The 25,171-nt window shown below is 39.7% G+C and overlaps 1 protein-coding gene across 1 annotated transcript in view; it reads right to left on the bottom strand.

Moving 5' to 3' along the window:
- Positions 1–480: 480 nt before the first annotated feature.
- Positions 481–25,171, bottom strand: part of ST8SIA6 (ST8 alpha-N-acetyl-neuraminide alpha-2,8-sialyltransferase 6) — a 116,139-nt gene continuing 91,448 nt past the window's right edge. Inside the window, exons 5-8 of the mRNA XM_058532863.1 lie at positions 9,564–9,708; positions 5,224–5,336; positions 2,211–2,303; positions 481–949 (exon numbers count right to left, since the gene is read on the bottom strand). Coding sequence (XP_058388846.1) covers positions 481–949; positions 2,211–2,303; positions 5,224–5,336; positions 9,564–9,708 — 820 coding nt within the window. The remainder of the gene's footprint in view (positions 950–2,210; positions 2,304–5,223; positions 5,337–9,563; positions 9,709–25,171) is intronic.

The following is a 25,171-nucleotide window of genomic DNA, read 5'->3' on the forward strand; positions in this document are numbered from 1 at the left end:
TATTTACTCTCTAAGATAGGAAGAAAGATGAGAAGGATATTATTGATAATAGAGAGGCCTGCCAGAGAAAGAACCCCAATAAATACTAGCAATTCACCATTCTCTCCAGAAAGGATCCCCAAGACAGCATCCCTTTCATTGTCAGTCTAGTAAGGGTGGAAATGGCTGCTGTAAATATCAACAAGGAAATATTCATTGAGTCCCTAACTCATGCCAAATACTTGGCCAAGAGTTTTCACAGATCATCATATTTTCCTAATAGGAATTAGATATCATGGTCCCCATTTTACAGGGAGGAAAATTGAGGATCAGAATGACTGAATGAGTTGCTGAGGGTGCACACTTAGTGGGGAATTTTGTTCAAACCAAGTTTGGGGGCTCTTCCTAGTATACCCTATAAACACCTCTTTTAATGTTTGGAAACATTGTTACTCACCTACTGCATTAAATTAAAACGATTCCCATTTTAAGACACTTTGCTTAGGCTATTGCACATTTGCTAAATTGTAATTTGAGGATTCCTTTCAGGTGGAGTTGGAGAATTTGGCTGTATTCTTTGGGCATCTCATGGAAACCGCGTTTAGGTAAATTGTTGTCGTAGTAGTGATGGCTGACAGGTGTGTCCTCCACAGTTTTCGAGAAGGGCCAAAATCCATACAATTTCACGTTCTCACACAGTTCAACCGCCACGCTTGTGATCATCAGGCCAGAGGACAGGCGATACTCCATCACACCCTTAGTTCTCCAGAAAAGGGCAAGATTTCTCAGGTACTTGGGATGGAAAAATATCACCTTTTGTCTTGCTTTAAACTCTTTCAGTGTGTCGTACACTTTAAAAGAGGCACCAGTGTTGGCCCTGAAGGAAAACGCTGGCATAAGAAGGAATGCATCTCCATACGTTGCAATGTCCTCCAGAAATAATGCTTTCTTTTCCTTTAAGTTCCCGTATCTGCCGAATTTTTAAAAAATCATCATCATAACAGCAATAGTAATCAAAGTAGCAGTTTTTGTAACATGAGGTTGAATTTACCAGTGGCCAAAAAACTGAACCATTTCTATCACTGTATATGAAAGAGACAAACAGTGGATTCAGAGAAAACTCTGCAAGTACATATCATGTAAATATCAAGGGCTAGGCCTACATCGCTCTTTCTTGGTATATGGAGGCTTTCACTTCTACTTTCTTACAGAGCGATACCTTTACTGGACATACATTTCTTGTATTAATTTTATCTTCCAACTCAGTAATTTTTTTCTTAGTTTGGTTTCTGATGCAGAAACACCTTGTAAATTTATAATGATGAAAGGTTTTCTCAAACATAACACACTGTTAAAATATCTATACATTAAAAAAGATTAACTGAGCTGTACTCTTGTGATTTGTGCACCTTTTATACATGTTGTTATAAAATAAAAGTTTCCTTTAGAAAACCTAAAATATCTATATGCATGTATATACACACACACAAACGCACATATATTTTAAATGTCCTCCATGTATTGTGATAGCTCTATATGTTTGATTCAAATAATACCTTAGTAAATAAATATACTTGTAAGTACAATTATGTGTGTTTAGAGAATAAGCCTTTGGGAGACAAGCAAAATATTTTCTATTCTCTCAAGACATACAAGAATTATTTGAGGGGTGTATTCTATTAATAACAATTATTAGTCACTTTTGATGAAAAAATGGAGTAAAACTACGTATAAGATTTTTAATAACCAACATTTTGTAGTAGTTACATTGCAAAAAATGAAATAAGAGGATTATTTCTTAGTAATAAAGTATCCAAAGTGAAAACTTGATTTTGCCAGGTTCTCCTAAAGCTTACTCTCTGAAGTTTCTAAACTACTAAGTTTATCAAGAAAGTGCTACCAAGAAAAAAAGAGTAATATAAAATTCCCAAAGAAAATTGAAAAAATTAACTTCACTATTTTTAAAAAGGATGAAGAGATAAATAAAATCTCATTTGATTAGCAACATTCAGCTTATGACATTAGAAGTACCATGGATCATATCTCTTATGAGCCACAATCTTGATGGAATGTCAAAAATTACAAATGTATTCTTACATATTTTCCCAAAAAGCCATTGCAGCTGTACTGCAAGTCAGTCTCAGCAACAAGATTAGTGCTCAGACTAATAAACATGTTAAACAGAGAAAAAAAAATATTCTTCAACAGTTATGTAACTTGGAGGTACTTACTTTAGTTTTATGATACTGGGATTTACAGTCACGAGATTGGTTTTACTGCCAACATCTTTACTAACATTTCCTGTGGTTGGGGGGAGGTTACACCTGAAATTTGGAAGGCAAACTGTTTTCAAAATACAACTTGTAAAAACAGAAGTGTGTACACACACATCTACACATACACATACAGTCATTGTCCTTCTATTGGAGAAAATAATGGCTATTAAGGGAGCCTCAGAATCCATCTAATTTCCATTTAAAACTATTTAATAAGTACTGAACTCTTACTTGGCATTTTAACATTGCTTAAAATATGAAAATTTGATAAATGCCTTCAATATTGATTAAGACTTTTATGAGTAACAAAACTAGAAATGACAATTACACCTTGCCTAATTTTTGAAGAGTTCACAATCCTTTTATTATAATTACCATTATTTATATTGATTATATTCCTACAGTGGTATGATCACCAATTTACAGATTTAAAAAAACTGAGGCATTGCGACTAAGGTTATAGAATTTGTCAGAAGCAAAGACTATATAAAAAAATCAAAATGTCCTGATTCCCATATGGATGGTTTTTCTATCAAATTATCCTGTTAATAAATAAAACCCTAATGTTCTTGTAATGATGTTTTCATACTGATGTTCTCATCCTCTTTTGAGTACTAATTTGTTTTTAAATTGGAAAACAAATTAAGAATTGTAATTTTGAGTAATTATATTCCTGTTACAAAAAAAAGGAAAGTTGGTTATGACTCCCTAAGTATCATTTACAGAGTTTCAAGTAGACCATTTTTTTAAAGGTATACATACAAAGAGACCACCTCTGACTGCTTCCTAAGGAAGGATGTGTTCTGCGATATGGCTGAGGCTGAAGTATTCTATTCCACGCTCCATGAAACATACGAATAAATGAAACATGTACTTCTCTCATTAATAAAAAAGATACATCAGAAAATAATTAAATACGGCACCTTGGGAAAACTAAATATTAATTATAGATAATAGGGCACAGAAATGCCCTCATTAGTGGGGTGCCAGTAACAAATCTACTTTCTAGAACAGTCTCATACTCTTTTGAAGAATCAAAGGTGATTTCCAATAAAGTATCATAGGAAACTCCTAAAGGAAATCTTGGGTATTGTATACATACAGTAACATAGTAAAGCCACTCGTTGCCTATTCTTCCTCCTTACACACTTAACCGAGAGCTCCCAAACTTTTGAAATGAAAAAAAAATAATAATACGCAGTTTCCAGATTGTTTTTATTAACTCTGAATGTGTATAGCCAAAATAATACAGGCTTAAAATTAAATAAATTTTAATGACACTGACCATGACTACTAGCCCTCATTTTGCTTTCAGTTTGGAGGTTAACTTCAAAGGAAATTCTATATTCAGAAAAATACCTGGCATCAGCCAATGCAGAACCTAGAAATATATGCAAATATAAGTAGCTGTCGAGATTTTTCTTTTTTTTTAGTTTTTAAACCTAAACTTGTTGTATTTCCTGTATTTGCTATAAAGTAAAATGGATTTTTAATACTCAGCACAGATGTCTTAGAAATTTAGGTCTATAAAAAGTCTATTACAAGACAAATTATTTATCTTCGTTATGGCTTTTTCATACTGAGTACTTCAACAAAATGGCTAAATCATCCAGATATTCGCCATTTTAACATTAATCGTGGGAACATGTTCAATAATTGTTGGACTGCCAGGTCTGTTGTTTTGTCATTACCGTCAGCATAAAATTTTAAAATGAGATAAAAGTGAGGGGGAGCTACTGATTCAAAATCGTGTTTCTTTTTCATTTGCTAATAAGGGCAGCATTAAATCGATAAGGATCAAAAGATCTCCTCTGATGGATGAAATCAGTGCTCCTAAAATGGGAAGAAATAGATTTCAACTTACTTTTTTTGCTGAGGAAGTTTTGCCCTGAGCGAACATTTGTGCCAATCTTCCTCTATTTTGTATGTGGGTCACTGCCACAGCATGGCTGATAAGTGGAGCAGGTCTGAGCCCAGGATTTGAACCCATGAACCTGGGCCACTGAAGCGAAACACATGGAACTTTAACCACTAGGCCCCGGGGCTGGCCCCTTGACTTACTTTTCGAAAAGGTGCATTTCAACTGAAATCGTCCTCAACAGGGATGAATTACCTTCCCATTACATTCTGAAAGTGGAGATGCCTTGTAGCTTGGCTTATTAGTATAAGCACACACAGAAACCACTTTTGTTTCTGTTTTTGCAAGCCAGCTGGTATTGAGACATAAATGTTTAAAAAGACCAGAATTTAGAAGCTGCACAAATTTTTTTTTTTAAATTTCAAAACAGAGAACTAAATAAATGATGTTGCATGGCTGTACAATGCCTAGGTCAGCATTTTCCCAAGTATTATCTGAGAACAAAACTTTCTTGAGATGCTCTGTTTAAAAAAAAAAGAGATTTTGGGGCCAGCCTGGTGGTGTAGTGGTTAAGTTCACACACTCCGCCTTGGCAGCCTGGAGTTCTCGGGCTTGGATCCTGGGTATGGACCTACGCACCGCTCATTGAGCCATACTGTGGTGGCGTCCCATATACAAAATAGAGGAAGACGGGCACAGATGTTAGCTCAGAGCCAATCTTCCTCAGCAAAAAAAAAAAAAAGAAGAAGAAGAAGAAGTTTTCAAGGTCAGGGGAACCTGGGAAATGTCGCTCTCTAGAGTCCTTCTCAAGGAGCTATGATATCCTTAATCCACTGAAAGCTCTCACAAGTCCTGCAGTGCAGACTCTCTTTCATCATGATTTCACCCAGAGTTTCTGAAAAGTGACCCTAGCACATTTTTATCCTTCTGGTATCAGCATTCTGAGGAACTCATGATCCATCTGACACTCCAGGAAAGCCTACCTAGATAATTTGTAGACTTCAGCAACACAGCTCAAAGGTCAAGATTTAGAGGGGGCGCCTTTACATTATCACTTTAAAACAGCCGACTGGTCTTTGGTTGCAAAGACACCAACCTGACAGGCCTTACCTAAAAACGAAGTCGGATTCATCTATTTCAGCTCCACAGAGAGACTTATTCAGAATTCCCCCATTTCCGACCACCGCGCACTGATTGTAAGGGGACTCTGTAAAAGGCTGCGACTATCAGGAGAAAGTGAAAAACTATCATGAAATATCTTTAGTTTTAGAACCACAAACACCATCATCAGCTTAACTCAGGTAGCTGAATTTTTATACACAGTAAGGAAAGAGGAACAAACAGAGGTAGCAACACCACAACATGCTGATAAACTTATGATTTAGAATAAAAAACCCTGTAAAACTAAGTTGCAATTCTCTTGAGAGGAATATACATCCTATCATAAACAATATAATGTAATATTACAAAATAGAATATACTTGTATATAAAATGTAATAAAGTTTGCATCATGTAATTAAGTAAATAAAATGAGAATGGCAAAATCCCACGTTATGCCTTTCCAAAAAACAGGAACGTTTTCAGCAAAAAAGAGAAAATAAAGCAATTAGAAAGTAGCACTAAATTGTATATTCTTGGGCATAAAATTAATAGCTAATGTAGCGAAAGTTTCCTGTGCTTCTTAAATAGTTAGACCTCAGGCTTAGCGATGACAGGAGATTTATCCCTGCCATCTCCGCAAATGACCAGCCAGAGTGCTTCAGGAAGGTCTACCAGCTCTGTGCTGACATATTTCATATTAATTTCCAAGGCCTGAATCTTTTATTTCCTCCAAGGACCCAACTTACCTACCCCACAAGATTTCCCACTTGCACCAAATCCTCCCCAGTCAGAAACATAACTTTTCAGTTCAACAGTGCACTTTTCCTTTGCTGGTCACTTTCCCTAAAGTAACGACGTGACCTTGACCAGAAGCAAGGGTGCCAGCTCATCCCCCACGGTGATGAGGTCCTGATTCACCTATTCTGTTTCTAGAATTTGAGTGTAAGTCCTCAAGGGCAGAGAGGGTGTTTATTACTTTTAATTTCCTCTCATCTTTCATTGCAAACCTAGCACGGTGCAATGTACGCAGTGACTTTTCAATAAGCGCTTACTGGCCCAGTGGCCGGCCCCGGTGCAGCCGCCAGCTTTGTGCTGGAGCCCACTTACACAAGTTCACGAGAGCCAACTGGTAAATAAATACTCAAGAATCGTGTGACCTGGTTGTTAAGCCATCGGTAAATTAACATCGGCCACAGCGGGGGTATTTACACCACTGAAATCAGCAAATGCTACAAATCAGGGCACCCTCCTGCCCAAAGCCAGTTCACCGGCATCACTGGCAGCTCCCCAGGGCTGATGTGGTTCTGAGCAGCCCAACAGACCCCTGAATCGCCATCACTGCCATGTGCTCCTGATGCGGGATCCGGGAGAGGCCAAACAATCAGAGAGAACTCTGTTTCAGCACTGCCAGGTTTTGTCTTTAAAAATTCAAAATTATAGGGGCTGACCCAGTGGCGTAGTGGTTAAGTTCGTGCACCCCACTTCTGGCGGCCCGGGGTTTGCGGGTTCAGATCCCGGGCGCGGACATATGCACCGCTCATCAAGCCACACTGTGGCGGCGTCCCACATAAAGTAGAGGAAGATGGCACAGATGTTAGCCCAGGGCCAGTCTTCCTCAGCAAAAAAAGAGGAGGATTGGCAACAGCTGTTAGCTCAGGGCTAATCTTCCTCACACACACACACACACACACAAAATTAAAAATCACATTGTGCTTATTATGGGAGAGGCACACAATAAGTTGTGTTCCAAGTACACAACTTATTAAAGCATTTAATCTGCATAACAACCTTATGAGTGTTTTACAGATAAGAAAATGGAGGCACGGATTTAAGTAACGGCTAAAAAATGGCAGATTCAAACTCTGGCACTTTGCTCCAGACTGCATGCTCTTAACCATGACACACACATCACACAGCTGCTCACATTCAATGATAGGATGTTAACTTAAGTATGAGCCTTAGTTCTCTTTATAGCCGCAGTGCCTAGCGGCATAGTGCTTGGCTCTTAAATGAACGGTTCCTGGAGACCTCAGGCTATTTCAAGTCACTAAACATCTAGCTCAAGATATCTTCGGACTGTGTTTACTATAAATTCTGTTTATATTCTTCAGATGGTGTTTACCACAATAAATTCTGAATTTCATAGACAGAGTAGGAATGCAAATACACTCTTTATGGTCCAATAGAAAAGATTACTGTGGGAAACATATCTTCAATAAAGCACTCAAAATAATGAATGTTTTTCTCTGGTTTCTTGGTCAACTGGGGGCAAACATCCATATGCTTTGGGATCTCGTGTTCAGTAAGAATTTAAAGAAATTACAAACTTCAGCATTCCCTAAGATAAACCTCTGAAGAAAATGCAAATTTGAACGACTCAGCTGTCTGCCTGTTGCTCACTCTGGTTGAAAACCAACTTTGTTGTTTTCCTTTTCGAGTAGAATGCTGGGTGCCCCGCAGTTCTCCGGGGCTGAACACCACAGAACAGAGCAGGACAGAGCGGGGTGGGGGTGTAAGAAGCAAGGCTGAGAAAAAGGTCAGCCTCCCTGGGAGCCACATCCATGGAAAGGGAATGTCTAAGCAACACAGAAAAGTGACCTCGCTTTGCAATTGTTACTGTCCTGACTTCAGAATTTCCTCCACGGAATATTTAAAAACCAGTATAAATCTGGAAAACGGATACTGTTGTTAATTGCATACAGAATTATCAAGCCTATGTCGTTATTCTTTTCAAGGTGCCAATTAGAGGCCAAATACCTGCTCCTCCTCTGTTCTGGTCAAGGAACACACTAACAAAAATTGCATGGGTAAAAGAGTTGCTCATTGTGGAACTCTCCACGGCTTTCCCTGACAGGGAATATAGTTATTCTTTAGTTATTATCTTTTCAATTATAGGTCATTTCAATGTACCACGAGGACATTTTTAGAATGCTTTATGAGTTATTGTTTTGTCCCTCTTTTTTTTTTTTAATTTATTTTTTTCCCCCAAAGCCCCAGTAGATAGTTGTATGTCATAGCTGCACGTCCTTCTAGCTGCTGCACGTGGGACGCGGCCCCAGCATGGCCAGAGAAGTGGTGCGTCCGTGCGCACCCGGGATCCGAACCCAGGCCGCCAGCAGTGGAGCGCGCGCACCTAACCGCTAAGCCACAGGGCCGGCCCATTGTCCCTCTTTTCTTCCAGAAAATTTACAATATTTTTTCTCCCTCATTTTCTATTATTTCTCATTCATTCCTAGCAAATTATTCTTCCTTTGAATTGTAATATATAAAAAAAAATGTTGGAACAACTTACAAGGCCAATAACTTAGTTGAAAGAAGTCAAAGGCCCAACAAAAGGAAATTAATTGTAAGAATCCAGTACTTGACAGTTGGTAAACTGCTACACAAAGTGATCCCATTTTTGACCATATTGACTTGGTCTAATTGCTTTTTTTTTTGGTGAGGAAGATTAGCCCTGAGCTAACATCTTTGCCAATCCTCCTCCATTTTGTATGTGGGACGTTGCCTCAGCATGGCTTGATGAGCAGTGTGCAGGTACGCGCCTGGGATCTGAACCTGTGAACCCCAGGCCACCAGGCTGATGAAGTAGGGTGTGCAAACTTAACCACTATGCCACCTGGCCAGCCCTGGTCTAATTGCTTTTAATCAAATCATGAAAAGATTCCTGAGAGTATATGTTTTATATACTCTAAGGAATATATTTTATGGGCTATTCTTCATAACAAAAATATCCCCCGAGTTTGGATTTACGTTAAAGGATAAGTTTCTTCTTTTAATGATACTGCATCATTACTCATTAGTTTATTTAAAAATACGTAATGAGTGCAATATGTGTACTGGGGAATGTTCCAGGAGCTTGGGATACATCAACAAACACAGCAGACAAAAATTCTTGTGTTATAGAGATTATGTTGATTGACCATGAATTCTCACCTATTTACTTTCCAAAGATGAGCCACATAAACCCACAGCTCATTGTGAAGAAATTGATTTAGTCACCAAAACTGACAACTGAAAGAATCTTATTCCAGGTGAAAAATGGTCATCTTCCCAGGCCCCAGTAATTACCATGCAGAACGCCCAAGTACCTCATCTCATTCAGGGATGAGTCATGAAGTTCAAGGACTGGGAGAGCTTATCATTTAAGATATAAATACCATTCCCTGCAGAGCCACCCTGCATTCAAAATTGCCTTTTTAAAATAGACCTCAATACATATCTTATACAACAAAACAGAGTACGGTATTTTAATGAATGATCTCCTCCATTATTATACCTTATAACTTAAAGTGAGAGAAAATTCACCTAGAATGGTGACACAAATGAACCACAACAAATCTTTACTCACCACTGGAAACATATTAAAAATGTTCTCTCTAATTAGGATTTCGTTTTTACTTTCCACCTCATAACTCATGTTAGTCCCAACTGGCGTGTTATTTTGAGAAACAATGAAGTTTTGAACAGCATCACAACAGGAAGCAAGTTTGGCTCTGCAAAGGATAAGAATAAAAGGGAACCAAGGAATAAGATTAAGAAACCAAAAGTAGAGACTACAATGGAAAATGCAAAAGAGGATTTTGCCATATTGACTTTCAGAAAGAAGATAAATCATTCACAAAGATGATATGTTTATCTCATTCCATTCTGACTGGCCCTGGATGGGGCAAGGTGACCTGGTAGGGTAAAATAGCAAAAAATATTAAACATACTTATTCGCAGGTACAGACTCTCTTACCAATAGAAATACTCGTTAACACAATGGTTTGAAATATAAAAACTTCCTTCTAATGATAATGTTATAACATTAAAGAGAAAAATGACAGAATACATTATAATTATTTTATAATAAAGTACAGAAACTAAATTAAGAATAGTTATAATCAACAAAGAAATATGTAATTATTTATTATGAGAAAATCCAATGAAAAGTAGAATTATTCAATACAGTGATTTTTCTTATCTTGATTGAGATATAATTCATAAATAAAAATTGTTTATATTTAAGGTATTAAACTTCATGTTTTGGTATGCATATACATTGTGAAATAATCACCACAATCAAGCTAATTAATATATCCATCACCTCACATGGTTATTATTATTTTCTTTTTCTTTAACTTTTTTTGGAGGTGAGAACACTTAAGATCTCTTAGCAAATTTCAAGTATACAATACAGTATTGCTAACTATAGTTGCATTGCTGTACATTAACACAGTAAAATTTTTTTTATTGAATACAATGAATTTTTAAATGAAGCAAATTTAAATTTGCCATTCCTTATAGAGAGCCCAGAAAAATGTAATTTAGTACCAAGCTATATTTCGAAACTATTACTGTAGAGTGAAATGTTATCATTAGAACGCAGACCCAGGAAGGTCCTTCCAGGGATCGTCTGCGTGGACCCCCACCCTCTGCCAGGGGAATTTAGAACCACTCAGAATTTATATTCTGTTTACGTGATTCTCCAGGGATGTGGATTCCATAACATCTCTTGATAATTATTCCAGAGTTTAATCAACCTTGAAGTCAAGAGATTCTTCCATTTGTACAACTGGACTATCTCTTAACTTAAATCCATTCCCCTTGTTAGTTTTGGTAGAATTTCCTCATAAAAACTCTGCATGTAATTGAAAACGGTAATCACGCAAAACTTGAACCTTCTCAATCTTGAAGAGTTTATAGAATTTCCTCTTTTCTTTTCTCATATTTTCCTCCTAGGACCAGTTTTTCATTATTTTGGTCATTTTGTTCCTCTTTAAACACCTACTTATTTCTCCATATTACTTAAAAATATATATCAAAGCTGGATGCAATCAGAGCCCCGGAGACAGTGGAGATTCAGCCACCAGAGCTGACTGTGGTCAGTGCTGACACCCTACATTCATAACTGGCCCTTCCTCGTTCCACACTTTTTTACTGGTTTTTGGTCCTGAAGGGTGTACTTCTGTACACGTTCCTACTGAATTTTGTCCTTTTGAAAAAAATACAATGCTGTAATCTGTTAACGGTCATTTTGAATTATATCCCAGTCTTCCTGAGTTCCAATAATTTTCAGGGTATGAAAAGTCAGCTCTGCGATATTATTTGTACCCCAAAGTCAAGACTTGCAAGAACACTTCTTATAAGTTGACTTACCTCACTAAAATAGTGCACTCTTCCTATCTGAATTCTATCACCTGCTTATTACCCCTAGCATTTCTAAAAGATAGTTCACGGAGATGAACACAACAAAAAATTGAAAAGGAAATGATGTGTAGTCAAAAACATGATACTAAGTAGTTTTTAATTATAAATTTAATTTCATAACAATTCATGTGACACATTGCAAACTCAGAAATCCTTATGTGTGTATAATTTTAAACGTCTCTTTTATGCAGCATTTTGAGAAAGGTAATGTAATGAAATCTCATTTACCTTTGAAAGCAACTTAATTTCCTGAAGGATATTCAGTGCTTAAAAGAATACTGCATCACCAAAAAACACTAACCAGAGTACCCTTTGCATTTTTCCATATTAATAGGTTTTTTCTGAAATTATATTTTTAACACTATATTATAAAATTTTCAAACCTACAGGAAAGTTGAAAGACTTGGACAATGAGCATTTGAATAACCACCAGCTAGACTCTACAATTAACTTTTTACTATATTTGCCTTATTGTGTATTTATCCATCAATCCATTGTTATTGTAGTTATTGCAATTCAAATTACAGATATTAGTACACTTCACCCCTAAACACTTCAGCATGTATATCATTATTTTGGGTAAAATTTAGGTACAATAAAATCATAAGTGCATTCGATGAGTTTTGACAAATGCACACACCTCTGTAACCCAATCCCCTATCAAGATATAGAATATTACCAACCTCCCCAGACAATTCTCTCATAGCCCTTCTCAGGCTATCTCCAGCCTTCCTTCATCTTGAGGCAACCATTTTGTGATTATTTTTTACCAAAGATTAGTTTTGTCTGTTCTAGAATCTATATAAACAGAATCGTAGAGTACGCATGCTTTCGTGTAAGACTTCTTTCTCCTGGCATAAATGTTTTTGCAATTCATGTATGTTGCTCTGTGTATCAGTAGTTTGTTCCTTTTTATTGCTGGAGTAGTATTTTAGAGTTAGTTTAGCCATCCCCCTTGCACTTTTAAAAAAATCACTATCAAAAATCAATCTTAAACATTTAATCACTCATAATAACCTCCCAGGAAAAATATCAGAGTAATTATCCAAAATGTCATTTCTGAAGCCCACCTTGGGGCTTGACTAACGGGACATTTTAAGCCTTTATATTCAGTGGAAGGATTATAAATTTATGCTCTTTGTCACTTCCCAGCTCATCCATGTAGTAGAGACTCCTATAATAGCCAGTGTTGGTATAAAGCTGAGCTGCTTATAATAAACAAAACAAAATGGAATTTTATCTCTATTATTCTATTTTCCATCATCCCTAAAAAGAGTCAGTTCTGATCCTTGGTGACTCTAAAGTCCGCTAGATATGTTCACAGGAATGGACATGGAAATTTTCCCCTTCTTGTGTAAAAACAGTGGGAGATGTCAAGAAATGAAGGCCTCTGGCGGTATTAACTAGAAGTGATGGTTGATTTTATGTGTCAACTTGACCGGGCCAAATCAACCTCAGATAGCTAGTAAAACGTTATTTCTGGGTGTGTCTGTGAGGGTGTTACCAGAAGAGATTAGTATTCAAATCAGTAGACTAAGTAAAGAAGATAGCCCTCACCAAAGCAGGTGGGCATCATCCAATCCACTGAGGGCCTGAATAGAACAAAAGGTGGTGGAGGGCAAATTTGCTCTCTGTTCGGCTGGGATATCCACCTTTTCCTGCCGTCAGACATCGGTGCTCCCAGTTCTCAGGCCTTCAGATTCAGACCAAGGCTTACACCATCGGCCCCTTAGTGCTTGTGCCTTCAAACTCAGGCTGGAACTTACGTCATTGGTTTCTCTGGTTCTCAGGCTGTCAGGTTTGGACTGGAACTAAACCAGCAGCTTTCTTGGGTCTCCAGATTACAGATGGCAGATAATGGAACTTCTCAGCCTCCACAATTGCATAAACCAATCTTACAAAATATATCTCCTTCTATATATCTATACATATCCTATTCATTCTGTTTCTCTAGAAAACCCTAATACAGATATTGGTACCAAGAAGTGGGGGTGTTGCTGTAACAAATACCTAAAAATGTGAAACAGGCTTTGGAACTGGGTGATGAGTAGAAACTGAAAGAAGTTTTAGGTGCATGATAGAAAACGCCTAGATTGCCGTGAACAGTATTTTAAAGGTGACTCTGGTGAGAGCTCAGTAAGAAGAGAGGAGAGCAGTAGAGAAAACTTCCATCTTCTTAGAGAATACCTTTGTAATCATGAACAGAATACTGATAGACGTATGGTTGGTAAAAGCCATTCTGATGGGGTCTCAGACGGAAATGAGGAACATTTTATCGGACAAGGGAGAAAAGGCAATCCTTGTTATAAAATGGCAAAGAACTTGGCTGAATTGTGTTAGAATTCTAGTGTTCTGTGGAAGGTAGAACTTGTGAGCAATGAAATTGGATATTTAATTGAGGAGATTTCTAAGCAAAATGTTGAAGGAGAGGCTTGGTTCTTCCTGACTGCTTATAGTAAAATGCAAGAAGAGAGAAATGCTTGAAGACAGAATTATTAATAAAAACGGAAGCAGAATTTAAAGATTTGGAACATTCTCTGCATGTCCATATCACAAAAAATGAGAAAGTGTGCTCAGGAGAGAACACTAAGGGTGTGGCCAAGCGTCCATTTGGCAAAGAGATTAGTGTGGGTGTGAACCACAGATTTAACCAGCCATCCAGCAGGAAAACTGCCAGTTTGAACTGAAGAGGAAGAAGATGGGAAGGAAGGAAGGAGGCTGTTGAAATTCTTGGATTTTACAGGATGGAATCATAGGGCTATTTGGCTGCAAACATGCACTGTTCTTCAAGGGAAGGGGAGAATGACCCCAAAGGTGATTCAGAGATCATCAGGGCTGCCTCCTCGATTTCAAAAGGGGGGACCTGCTTTCAACAGGCCAGACAGCCTCTGCCCAAAGCCATGGGGGTAGGGTGCCTGGTCAAGTCCTGGGGGCACGACTCCTGCCCAGCAGAGCTGCAGGGGCAGGACCACCACCACAGCGGGTTGAGAAGGTGGGACTGTCACCCCAGTAGGCCTGGAGGGTACAATATTGAGCCAAAAAGGATTATCTTCAGCCTTGAGATCTCATGAAGTTTGCTAAATTTTAGACTTGCCTGGGACCCATCACTGCTTCCTTCTTTCCTATTTCTCTCTTTTAGAACGGGAATGTCTATCCTATGCCTGTCCCACCATTGTATTTGGGAAGCACATAACTTGCTTGGTTTCACAAGTTCACAGCTGGAGAGGAATTTGCCTCAGGATGAATAGTACCTCAAGTCTCAGAGTCTCACCATATCTGATTTAGACGATATTTACTTTAGACTGTAGAGTTAATGCTGGAATGAGTTAAGGCTTTTGGGGTTGTTGGGACAGATGAATGTATTTTGCACGTGAGAAGGATGTGAATTTTGGGGGGCTAGGGGTGGAATGTTATGGACTAAATATTTGTGTCCTCCCAAAATTCATGTGTTGACACCCTACCCCCCTACATGATGGTATTTCGGGAAGATCAGGGTTAGATGAGGTCACGAGGGTGGAGCCCTCAGGAATGGGATTAGTGTTACTATAAGAGTTGGGAGAGAGCTTGCTTCCTCTCTCTGCTCTCCGTCCTCATGTGAAGATACAACCAGAAGTTAGCAGTCTACAACCCAGAGGAGGGCTCTCACCAGAATTTAACCATGATGGTACCCTGATATCCAGTTTCCAGCCTCCAGAACTGCGAGAAATAAATGTCTGTTTATAAGCCATCCAGTCTATGGTACTTTATTATAGCAGCCTGAACGGACTAACATGCTAGAAAACATGCTGTTCCTGTGAGACCTAAATTGTCTGTAATGTGTAGTTTCACATTCCACGATAGTAAATGTCCAACCAGATCAGCATGCACAAACCTCACACTTGCAAAGCACTGCACACTTTCCAGAGCATTTTCATACCCATTACCTCATCTGATTCCCACCACAACCAGGAAGATAGAAATTCCCATTTTAGAGACAAGAGAGGTTAAGTGACATGATCAAGGCACACAGCTTATAATGACTCCAACCTGTGTCTTTTCATACTCAATTCTCTGCAGTTTACACTGGAGTATGTTGTAACTGGGGGTTAATGCTCTCACGTGAGCTTCTTCCTTCAGGATGCTGTCCATAAGGGCACCACAACAACATAGTGCCTCCCAAAAGGATGCTCGAAGCATCTTGCTGAAAACTTGCCCAGACACAACTCAAAGGCTGCCATACAATTTACACATAAATGTTTCAAACTCTTCGTAACTGAGACATTTGAGGCTCTCATTTTACATGGAGGAAGTACAGGGTCCCCCGTGGGATCCAGGTTACCAAGTGGTCGTGTCTATGTGCCCAGTACTAAACTGAAAAGAAACCCTTGGCTTGATGATGATCTAACCTTTGCTGTTTCACACATTCAGCAACTTCCTTTATATAATCCAGTTTCAAAAGGAGAACACACATCCCTCCACCCTCAGGAAATAACGAGGGCCCTCTGTACTGCATGGAGTTCCAAAATGCAAGAGTTCACATACTTTCAAAAGTGCTTAACTTCCAGGAAGTAGGTTGGTCCTGGGAGAATCTGGCTTAGTACTTTTAGCCTTGATCCATAAAGACAGAACTTGAAAATGCGCAAACTCATCTTGGCGTCACAGTTGGTTTAACAGATATATTTTTGAGAAAGGGATTTTTGTTAAAATTGTGGAAATTCCTTTCTCTTTAACTGTAGGCACTGAGTGTTTCCTTTGCTTTTACTTTTTTCCTTTTTGTTTTTGATTCATTTCAAGTCTCAGGTCAAAAATCTTTTTCAGTTCTAAACGGGATGCTTCCTGGATTTCCATGAAATGTTAATGACCGCTTAAGGCTTACAGTGTGCAAGACACTATAGGACACTGAATACTAATGACCTCCCTGCCCCAGCCCAAGCTCACAGGCATCTCTCCTGTTTATCAAACTCTCTAAGACTCTCTAATGAGATGTGGGGCAGTCAGAGTGAAGCAGAGGCTACAGGCACTTTCTAAGTATTAATCAAGAGCTAGCTTTTTTGGCATCCATTCTCCAAGATTCTAATGAGGGTCCTAGGAAAAGGAGCTTTAAAATATAAGTACCTTCAGAAATTCAAGGCACTTATTTGCTATCCTAATCATTCTAAAACAGTCTTATTTCTTTTTCTTCACCAAAACCACAGCATGCTTAGGCCAAGCCATACATCAACTGCCTCCCTCCGGTTGAGGCCCCTGGTCTTTCTTCTGTCCCTACTCTATGTTATATAAGTCATTGATTGACTAATAATAACAATATCAAATATTTAGTGCATTCGTAAGATGTGTTAAAACTACATATATTAGTTCATTTAAGCCCTACAATGACCCTACAAAATAGGTACAGTTAACACTCATTTTATAGTTGAGGACAACTCAGGTCTATAAAAGTTAAGTAGGTCACGTATCACATATTCATTCATTCATTCATATTTATTTAGCACCTAAGTAGGCGTTGAGCACTGTGAAAAATGCTGTCTACACACTGGTGAATAAAATAAGCATTGTCTCTGGCTTTAGGGTGTTTATGATCTAATAAGGAAGAAAATAAAAAAGATACCTTCCAATATGAAGGGTAGCGGAATACATCCTCTCACCCAAAATGTGCTGATTTGGTACACTGATTATTTTGAGCTGTAGGCACTTGAAAAACAGCAAATGCAAGGAGAGGTTTTCTCTGAACTCCCCTTCTCTTCCTAAAGACAGATCCTCCAAAAGGAGCTCAACTGTCACAGACCCCCTGCTGGGCAGTTTCATCAAGAAGGAAGATGAAGTCTTATCACTGGAGAAGAGACTAGAGGTCAACATCACCCAGACAGACTTTGTCACAAACTATCATAGCTCCCATCTATTCTTCTAAAGGCTCATTCATCTTTCCTAAAAATCATTTACTGTCCCCCAAGAGGCCTATGTCCCTCCCGCTTCCCCTTTCCCTATGAAGATGGTGTTTAAGTCTGAATTCTAAGCCACCTCTGCGAGTTACTCAACTTTCCTTGGATGCCTCCCATGTATACATGAGGTATGCATGTTAATAAACCTCTGTTTGTTTTTCTCTTGTTAATCTGTCTTTTATTACAGGGGTCTCAGCCGAGAACTCAGAAGGATAGAGGGGAAATTATTTTTCCTCCCCTACAAATTGTAAGATAGTAAGTGTAAAGCCAAGATTCAAACCCTTTTTCTAAAGTGCACTCTCAGTCGATGTCCTACAAAGTCCCATCGTGTACAATGCTCCGTACAAAGAAACTGGGGGGAGATTAAATGAGTAAAATGTTCTTGTTTGAACCACCATATCTTACTACTCAATAGATTTTTCTAGAATCCTCAAGTTCATAATTAGAAGCACATTAAAATAAATAAGAAAGCACTATGAGCTCAAAGGGCCTTTCACATTAAGTAGACGTTGATGTCACATGATGAAAAAGACCCCCAGCCCAGCCTCTATGCACAGTCTTCAAGCCCAGCGACTGCGCTGGACTCTGTGTGAGTCTGTGTTTGGGGTGGGCCTGTATGTGCAGCTCTGTGGTGTAGGAGCATGAGAAGGTGGGAGAGAAATAATAATTTAGTATCGGAGGTTGAGCATAAGTCACCCCTGGTCAGAGGCCATTTAAGGAGTGAACAAGATGTGCAGGTTTCAAATTGACTTGATACAACTCAGCACGTGCACTGGTTTACTAAAATTTGAATGTGATCTGAAACTAAGAGTGGTTAGAAGGGGAGATACATTCTACTCTGTGATGATCAAACCACACTCAGTGTGCTTGGGTCTTTGCTCTCAAAGGCACATTGAGAAACTAGGGCCTGTCTGGAGGGAGCAGCTATGCTGGTAGAGGGATTGAAATCCACGACAGACAAAGAACCAATAGTCCAGACCAGAGAAGAACAGATCAGGGGGATTCAATAGATGTCTTCAAATATCGCACAGACTTAGGAGGAATTAGATTTATCCTGCTTAACTCCAAGATACAGATCTAGGACCAATGTATAGAACAATTTATCAGGTGATGGCCATGGTTCAAGGTCATGAGGATTACAACTTACAAGTTATTAAATACAAATCTGAATAAAGCATGGATGGGTCCTGCCCTCTGGTAGCTTACTTAGGTCAGATACAAAATGTAACTGGTATTTCAATATAATATGGATGAAGGTATAAAGAGGTTATGATAAGAGCACAAACAATGGGCACTTCAACTAGCCTGGGGGTAAGGGGAAGATTTCATGAAGGTGTTAGGACAGTGCCCAGCACATAGGAGGCATGGGATAAATACGTGTTCAATGAACGAATGAGCCTCTGTTTGGAATAATCTCTCAGGTAATGGAGGATGGATGATGGCGGAAGGAGACCACAGAGAGGAAAGCTGGCTGAGGGGGACTGGGAGGCTGTTGTTAGAGTTCACCTAATTAAAGATTAAAAGCAAGTGATTTTAGGGTGAAAAGGGCAGGAGTGGGGTGGGGGGAGATTCGAGATCTATTTAGTAGATGAAAGCACAAGGCTAAGGGATATGAGAAGGCTGCCAGGAGATGAGACAATGGCTCCATGACACGATGCTCTTCTCCGTCTTCCTTAACCCCCAATGTTCCCCATGGAAGCCATTCATGTCACAAACATTCACCAAGAGCGTCCCGTGTTCCAGGAATAAGAGACCTCGGCATGCCCTTGTCTTGCACTGGGGCGGCACAATTTAGATGAGGAGAATATAGAAGAAGGCTTCAGAGCAAAGCAATCAAGCTGATGAACGGTTTGTTAACCACGATCGAGGAGGAGAAGTCAACACAATGGGGAATCTTTTTTGTATAACGTGTCACTGAACCATAAGGAAGGAAAATCAACGGAAGGTTGTATACACAAAGGACAACAGAAAAGAGTGTATTCATAGGTTTCTAACTTTTTGAAAAGGGAATAGAAAACTCATGAGTTCAGAAAATATTGTTCAAATTTCAGTTTTTATATTAGGGTTAACTGTGGAAGAAAGGCAGAAAGTTTAAAGAGAAAGAACAAACTAAAACTGTAGAGAAACCAAGAAAAAAAAAGCAAATGATGGACATAGCATGAACCAAAGAAGAAAAATGAGAGAGAGACAGAAGGTAGAAGATAGTCACACATAAACAAGGACACAGAGACCCATGAAACAGCCAGTGAGAAAGGCCAACCCTCATACAATCACACAGAACCTTCAACAGAAAAGGGGCCAGAAAGCCTGACGCAAGATAAAGGTCCAGATAGGAATATAAAAAGCAGAACATAAATGATAACAGTAAATACGTGCATGTATTACTTACTATGTCCCAGGCATTCTTTTAAGCACTTTACACAGTAACTTATTTAATCCCCATAACAGTCCTATGTGGGAAATGCTATCGTTATCATATCATTATTTTTTATTCTCATCTTCCAGATGTTGAAGCTGAGACACGGAGAGGCTAAGTTACTTGCCTGAGGTCACACAGCTAGTAAATGACACAACTGAGATTTGAAGCCTAGTCTTAAGGTCCATGTATCCTTAACCACTGCTCCATACTCCTAAATGTTGTCTTATTATACACAAATAAACCATAACAGAGACACGCAGAGGGAAAAAAGTCACCGACACAGCCCACATAGCCACTGTCACAAGATATGCTGATGAACCCTCTGGATTTTATGGGAAAATATCTACATCTTGAGACATTTTGTAAAATGTGATAAAACATTTTTAAATTATGCTGAATTTTCATGACTATCTGCATAAAAGAGTAAAACAGTGTCCAGATGCCTCCTGTGGGTGGGCCAGGGAAGGCCCCGCTAGAGACAGGTTAAAGGGCTGAGGGCTGGGACCTGGGGTCCATGGAGTCAAAGCCAACGCTGAAACTTCCTGCCCAGGCAGCAGAGCTCCTAAGAAAAAGATAGAGTCTGACGCAAAGGAGAACAGATACGAACAGGAAGCACCAAGAGGGTAGTCAGGAACCAAGTTGAGTGATGTGGAACAGTGTTCAGGGTAGATTGAAGACGTCCTTCGTTCATTCATTCATGTGTACATTTATTCAGCAAATCAAGCTCTTAGCACTGTTCTCAGTGAATATAACAGAATATAACAGTTCCCAGGAATATAACAGAAAAAAGACAGAGGGAACGCCCATAGAGAGCTTGTAGTCTAGTGGGAAAGAGACAAGAGCAACAATTACATCATCCCATCAGGCCAACACTGCAACAGGGGTAGGGGGGGTCAGAGGGTGAGGAGCTGGGCTAGGCCGGGCCAGGCCTGCTGCGTACCACTGCTACATAGGAAAAGCCACCTGGAAGAGGGAGACTGCAGCCCACTGGGAACTTCCTATTGTGACAGTAGGGCGGACCTTTGATACTGACACGCCTGCCAGTATAAGGTCGGGAGCCCACAGTTTGGGTCTGGGCTCCTTACTCACTGCCCAAGAGCTGCATAAACTACAGAACTTTAGGTGCTGCTCTGAGTGGAACAATCCACTTGCTTGAACCTTTAATCACAGGTTTATGTTTTGCTGGTGCAGTCATAAAGCAAAGTGAAAGCAAGTTTAACTAAGTCAATTCCACAGTCATGCACACCCAAGGGGAGGGGCATGTAGGAAGGCAGCCACTCCAAACCTGGGGTGTTAGGGCTCAGCTCCCCAGAAGAAGCAAAGCTTAAGGTGAAAACCAAGAGATGAGTAGAAGTTAGCCAGGCAAGGCAAGAGAAAGAGATAGAGTGGTAAAGACCGAATGAGAAGCAGAGAACAGAGAGTGTGCAAGTCTGGAGGAGACAGAGAGAGGGCATGGAACAGGCAAAATGCTGAAAGAAATTCTGTCTGGCTTGGGAGACAGAGTACTAGGTAGGGAATGCTGCAGAATCATATTGTGAAAAGTCTTCTATGCAAGACAAGGGGAACAATTTGGCTTTCTTCTCTGGGGAAGGGGAAGTCATTGAAGGTCTTAGGTATGGTGTGACAGAATGAGATATGCGTTTTAGGATGGGCACCCTGGCTTCAGTGAGGAGGACAGATTAGGGGGTTCTGAATAAAGGTGGTGTGATCAGTTAGGAGGATATGGCAGTTACCCAGTATCGTAGATAATCGCCAAAAATGGCCACTATCAATTCCTTCTCTTCCTATACACACATGTTGTTCCTCACATCAAGAAGTGAAATCTAAACTCCTCCCCTTGAATCTGGGCTGGTCTTCATGACTCCTTTGACCAAGAGAATGCTGAAGAAGTAGTTCTAGGACTTCCAAAGCTAGCTCATAAAAAGTCTCCTGGCTTCTGCTTGGGTCTTTTGGAACATTCACACTTTGGACCTTTCCTCAGGGAATCCAGCCACCACGTTGTAAGAAGTACAAGTCATGTGCAGAGGCTCCTTTGAAGGTGCTGTAGATGGCAGTCCCAGCTGAACTCCTAGGAAAAGCCACTGTCAACTGCCAGCTGTGTGAGTGAGCCATCCTGGATGTCCAGCCCAGACAAGCTTTCGGATGACTCCAGCTCCAGCCATCACTGGAGTGCAACCGCAGGAAAGCCCTTGATTAAGAGTTTCCCAGCTTAGCCCAGTCAGCCCATGGAACTGTGAGAGAATATGAAATCATTGTCTTAAGTCATCAAGTTTTGGGGCAATTTTTTATATAGCAATAGATAATCAGAGGACCAGTTAAGAGATGAATAGCTCTATCAGTCAGGGCTTGCCAGAGAAACAGAACGAATTGTCTGTCTGTCTGTCTGTCTATCTATCTGTCTATCTATCTATCTATCTATCTATTGAGATTTATTTTAAGGAATTGGTGCACACAATTGTGGGGGCTGGCAAGTCTAAAACCTGTAGGGCACGCTGGAAACTCAGGCAGGAATTGATGCTGCAGTCTTGAAGCAGAATTTCTTCTTTTCTGGGAAACCTCCGTTTTTGCTCTTAAGGACATCAAATGATTGGATGAGGCCCACCCACACCAACAAGGGTAACTTTCTTTACTTAAAGTCAACTGATTGTAGATATTAACCACATCTACAACATACCTTCACAGCAATGCCTAGATCAACATTTGATAAAATAACTGAGTACTATAGCCTAGTCAAGGGGACACATAAAACTAACCACCACAGTAACCTAAACCAGAGTAGTGGTAGGGGATAGAAAAAAGTAGAGAGATTTGAAACATATTTAGGATGTGAAACTGTCAAAGTTGGGTGATTGACTGTAGATGGGCAATGAAGGAGAAGACATCAAGGGTAATACAGTTTTCTGCTTCAGGCCTTCCCCGACACGCGGAGTAGCCTAAACAAAAGGTGGAGAGGGTGATGGCTTTTTCATAATGAACTAGTGACCTGTTGTCATTTTAATTCATACTAAGACTCCTAAAAGGAAAATGAGATCACTTTGCAGCACTGGAACTAGAAGTTACATTATGAAAAAGCAGAGTTGTGACGTCTTTGAAAAAAGGAGAGATACTCCACCCCCTGGGTGGCTCCAGATGCCATTCTGAAGGAGCACAAAGCTATGACCGAACTGACCTCTCAAGGACCCTCCTAGTGATCTAGAGCATCACTGGCCCCTGTCTTTTTTAAATTGTTAAAGTCAGTTGTGAATTCCATAAGTGTGGAAAACACAAGTTCTAAAAATACAAAGTCAACTGTTAAGATGAATGTTAAGATTTCTGAATATATTTTACTTTGTAGACAAGAAAAATCCAGGTCACTGCCGTGATTATTCAACATGTGAAGAGAATGTAAAGAAGTCATTTATACCACACCTATCTGGACAGAGTTTATACTTCTATTTGGTTAGATATTTTATAGGGGAGAAGAGAGAGGTAAGAAATTTTTTTTTTTGCACACATTGTCTGGCAACCTATTTAAGATCCTGAATGAACACTCTGAACCCTACGAAAACAGAGTTTTGTCATTTTAAGGTTGAATCAATCTTATGTGTAATTGCACCAACATGATATGCTGTGAAGCATTTCCTAAGGAAAATGTTCCCAGTATATTTTGTGTTTACATCCTTTCTCTTATTAAAGGTCTCATTATTTTGTGATCTTTAGCTTACCAAACCAAGTCCTAATTGTATGCTTCAGTGAAAAGCGATGCATGTGTATCTCAAAGGGCCCCTTCTGTGCTAAGGATAGAACCTTCCATCATGGGCAGATGGAAGTACACGTAGGAGGCCAGCTCTGCTCACGGTCATCTAATGAGCCAGGTTCATATGCACAAATGGGCCCTAAGTGCTCCTAGAAAGCCACTGCAGGCCAGCTCAGAGCTCAGACTTTCTTCCAGGACAGCTTTCTTGGCTCACTGTGGAATTCATTGTCTTCTGCTTTCTGGCATCAGCCCCAAACTCAGCTTCTGTTTCTGCCTGGCCTCTGGGAACTGGACCTTTATTTTCCTGCTTTTGGTGTCTGGCTTCTCTCCACAACCCGACTTTTCATCTCTGCCGTCAGGCTTTGCCCAACAGACAAGAATTAGCCAGGCCTACCCTGAGCTTACCAGCCTTATTCAATCCTAACCGGAGGCTAAATAATTTGGAGAAAGGGTGGGATGTGTCACTCTTTGCACTGCCTACAATCAGGCTGATTAATTTTCAGGCAACTCAGAGTCATTCCTAGTTAGATCTCAGAGCATGGTACCAAACCTGATATGAACAGCCATCTTTAGGGAGGGACAAGCCACAGACTATTCACATAAAGGTAAGTTCTTTTCTACAGCAAAGAATGCACAGGAAGACTGTAACCTAGAAAGCTGAAGCTTAATATTTTCTGCTCTGTGTGACCCATTTTCCATCGTGAAAAGATCAAAGTTCAAATAGAACAAACCAAATAGGAGCTGGTCCTTATAAAATGCGTGGGATAATCCATACAAAATGCATCACAAAGCAAAACTGTGGCTTATAAATGTTTACACATCTCCCTAGGCAGAGGATTGGAACTGAAACTACTACAGTTTATTGATACTCAGGGAATTGCTGAATTTATTACGGATGCCAAGAGTTTAAACTATTTCCAGTAAAATATTAATTGTAATTTAGGAAAATTATATCAATCTGAAAACAATAATAATAGCTACCATGTATTGAGACTTGAACATATAATGGTCTCTGTACTGAACATTTTACATATTGAATATTCATAAAAACTCACAGAGGAAGGTATTATCTCCATTTTACTGACAAAGAAACTGGCTGGGGGGCCAGCCCGGTGGCGTAGCGGTTAAGTTTGCATGCTCTGCTTTGGTGGCCCAGGGTTTGCAGGTTCAGATCCTGGGCGTGGACCTACACACCACTCATCAAGCCATGCTGTGGCGATGTCCCACATCCACAAAGTGGGAGAAGATTGGCAGAGACGTTAGCTCAGGGCCACTCTTCCTCATGCAAAAAGAGGAAGATTGGCAATAGGTGTTAGCTCAGGGCCAATCTTCCTCACCAGAAAAAAAAAAAAAGAAAGAAAGAAATTGGCTGGGAGAAGTGGCTTAGCCTAATAATAATAATGACAATGCCACAAATAACCAACTGCCCAAATGCCTGTCATCAAAGGAAAAATGGTGCCTTTAAAATGTTCTAGTGGGAACTCAGCCATTCCTAGGGGAGAACCAATATAAAAATAAAATTAAAGACTATGGAAAACAAACAACAAAGGTTGATAATAAGAGGCATGGAGTCAACCTGAAGCTGAGCCCATGTTCCTAAGCCCAGAAACCTGACTATGCTTTCCAACCCCTAGTTCCTATACTGAGCCTTGACCCATTTCTAGAACAATCTAGAAAGATTCTTGGTTCCTCCT

The sequence above is a fragment of the Diceros bicornis genome, chromosome 36 (assembly GCF_020826845.1).
Source record: "Diceros bicornis minor isolate mBicDic1 chromosome 36, mDicBic1.mat.cur, whole genome shotgun sequence".
Lineage (NCBI taxonomy): Eukaryota > Metazoa > Chordata > Mammalia > Perissodactyla > Rhinocerotidae > Diceros > Diceros bicornis.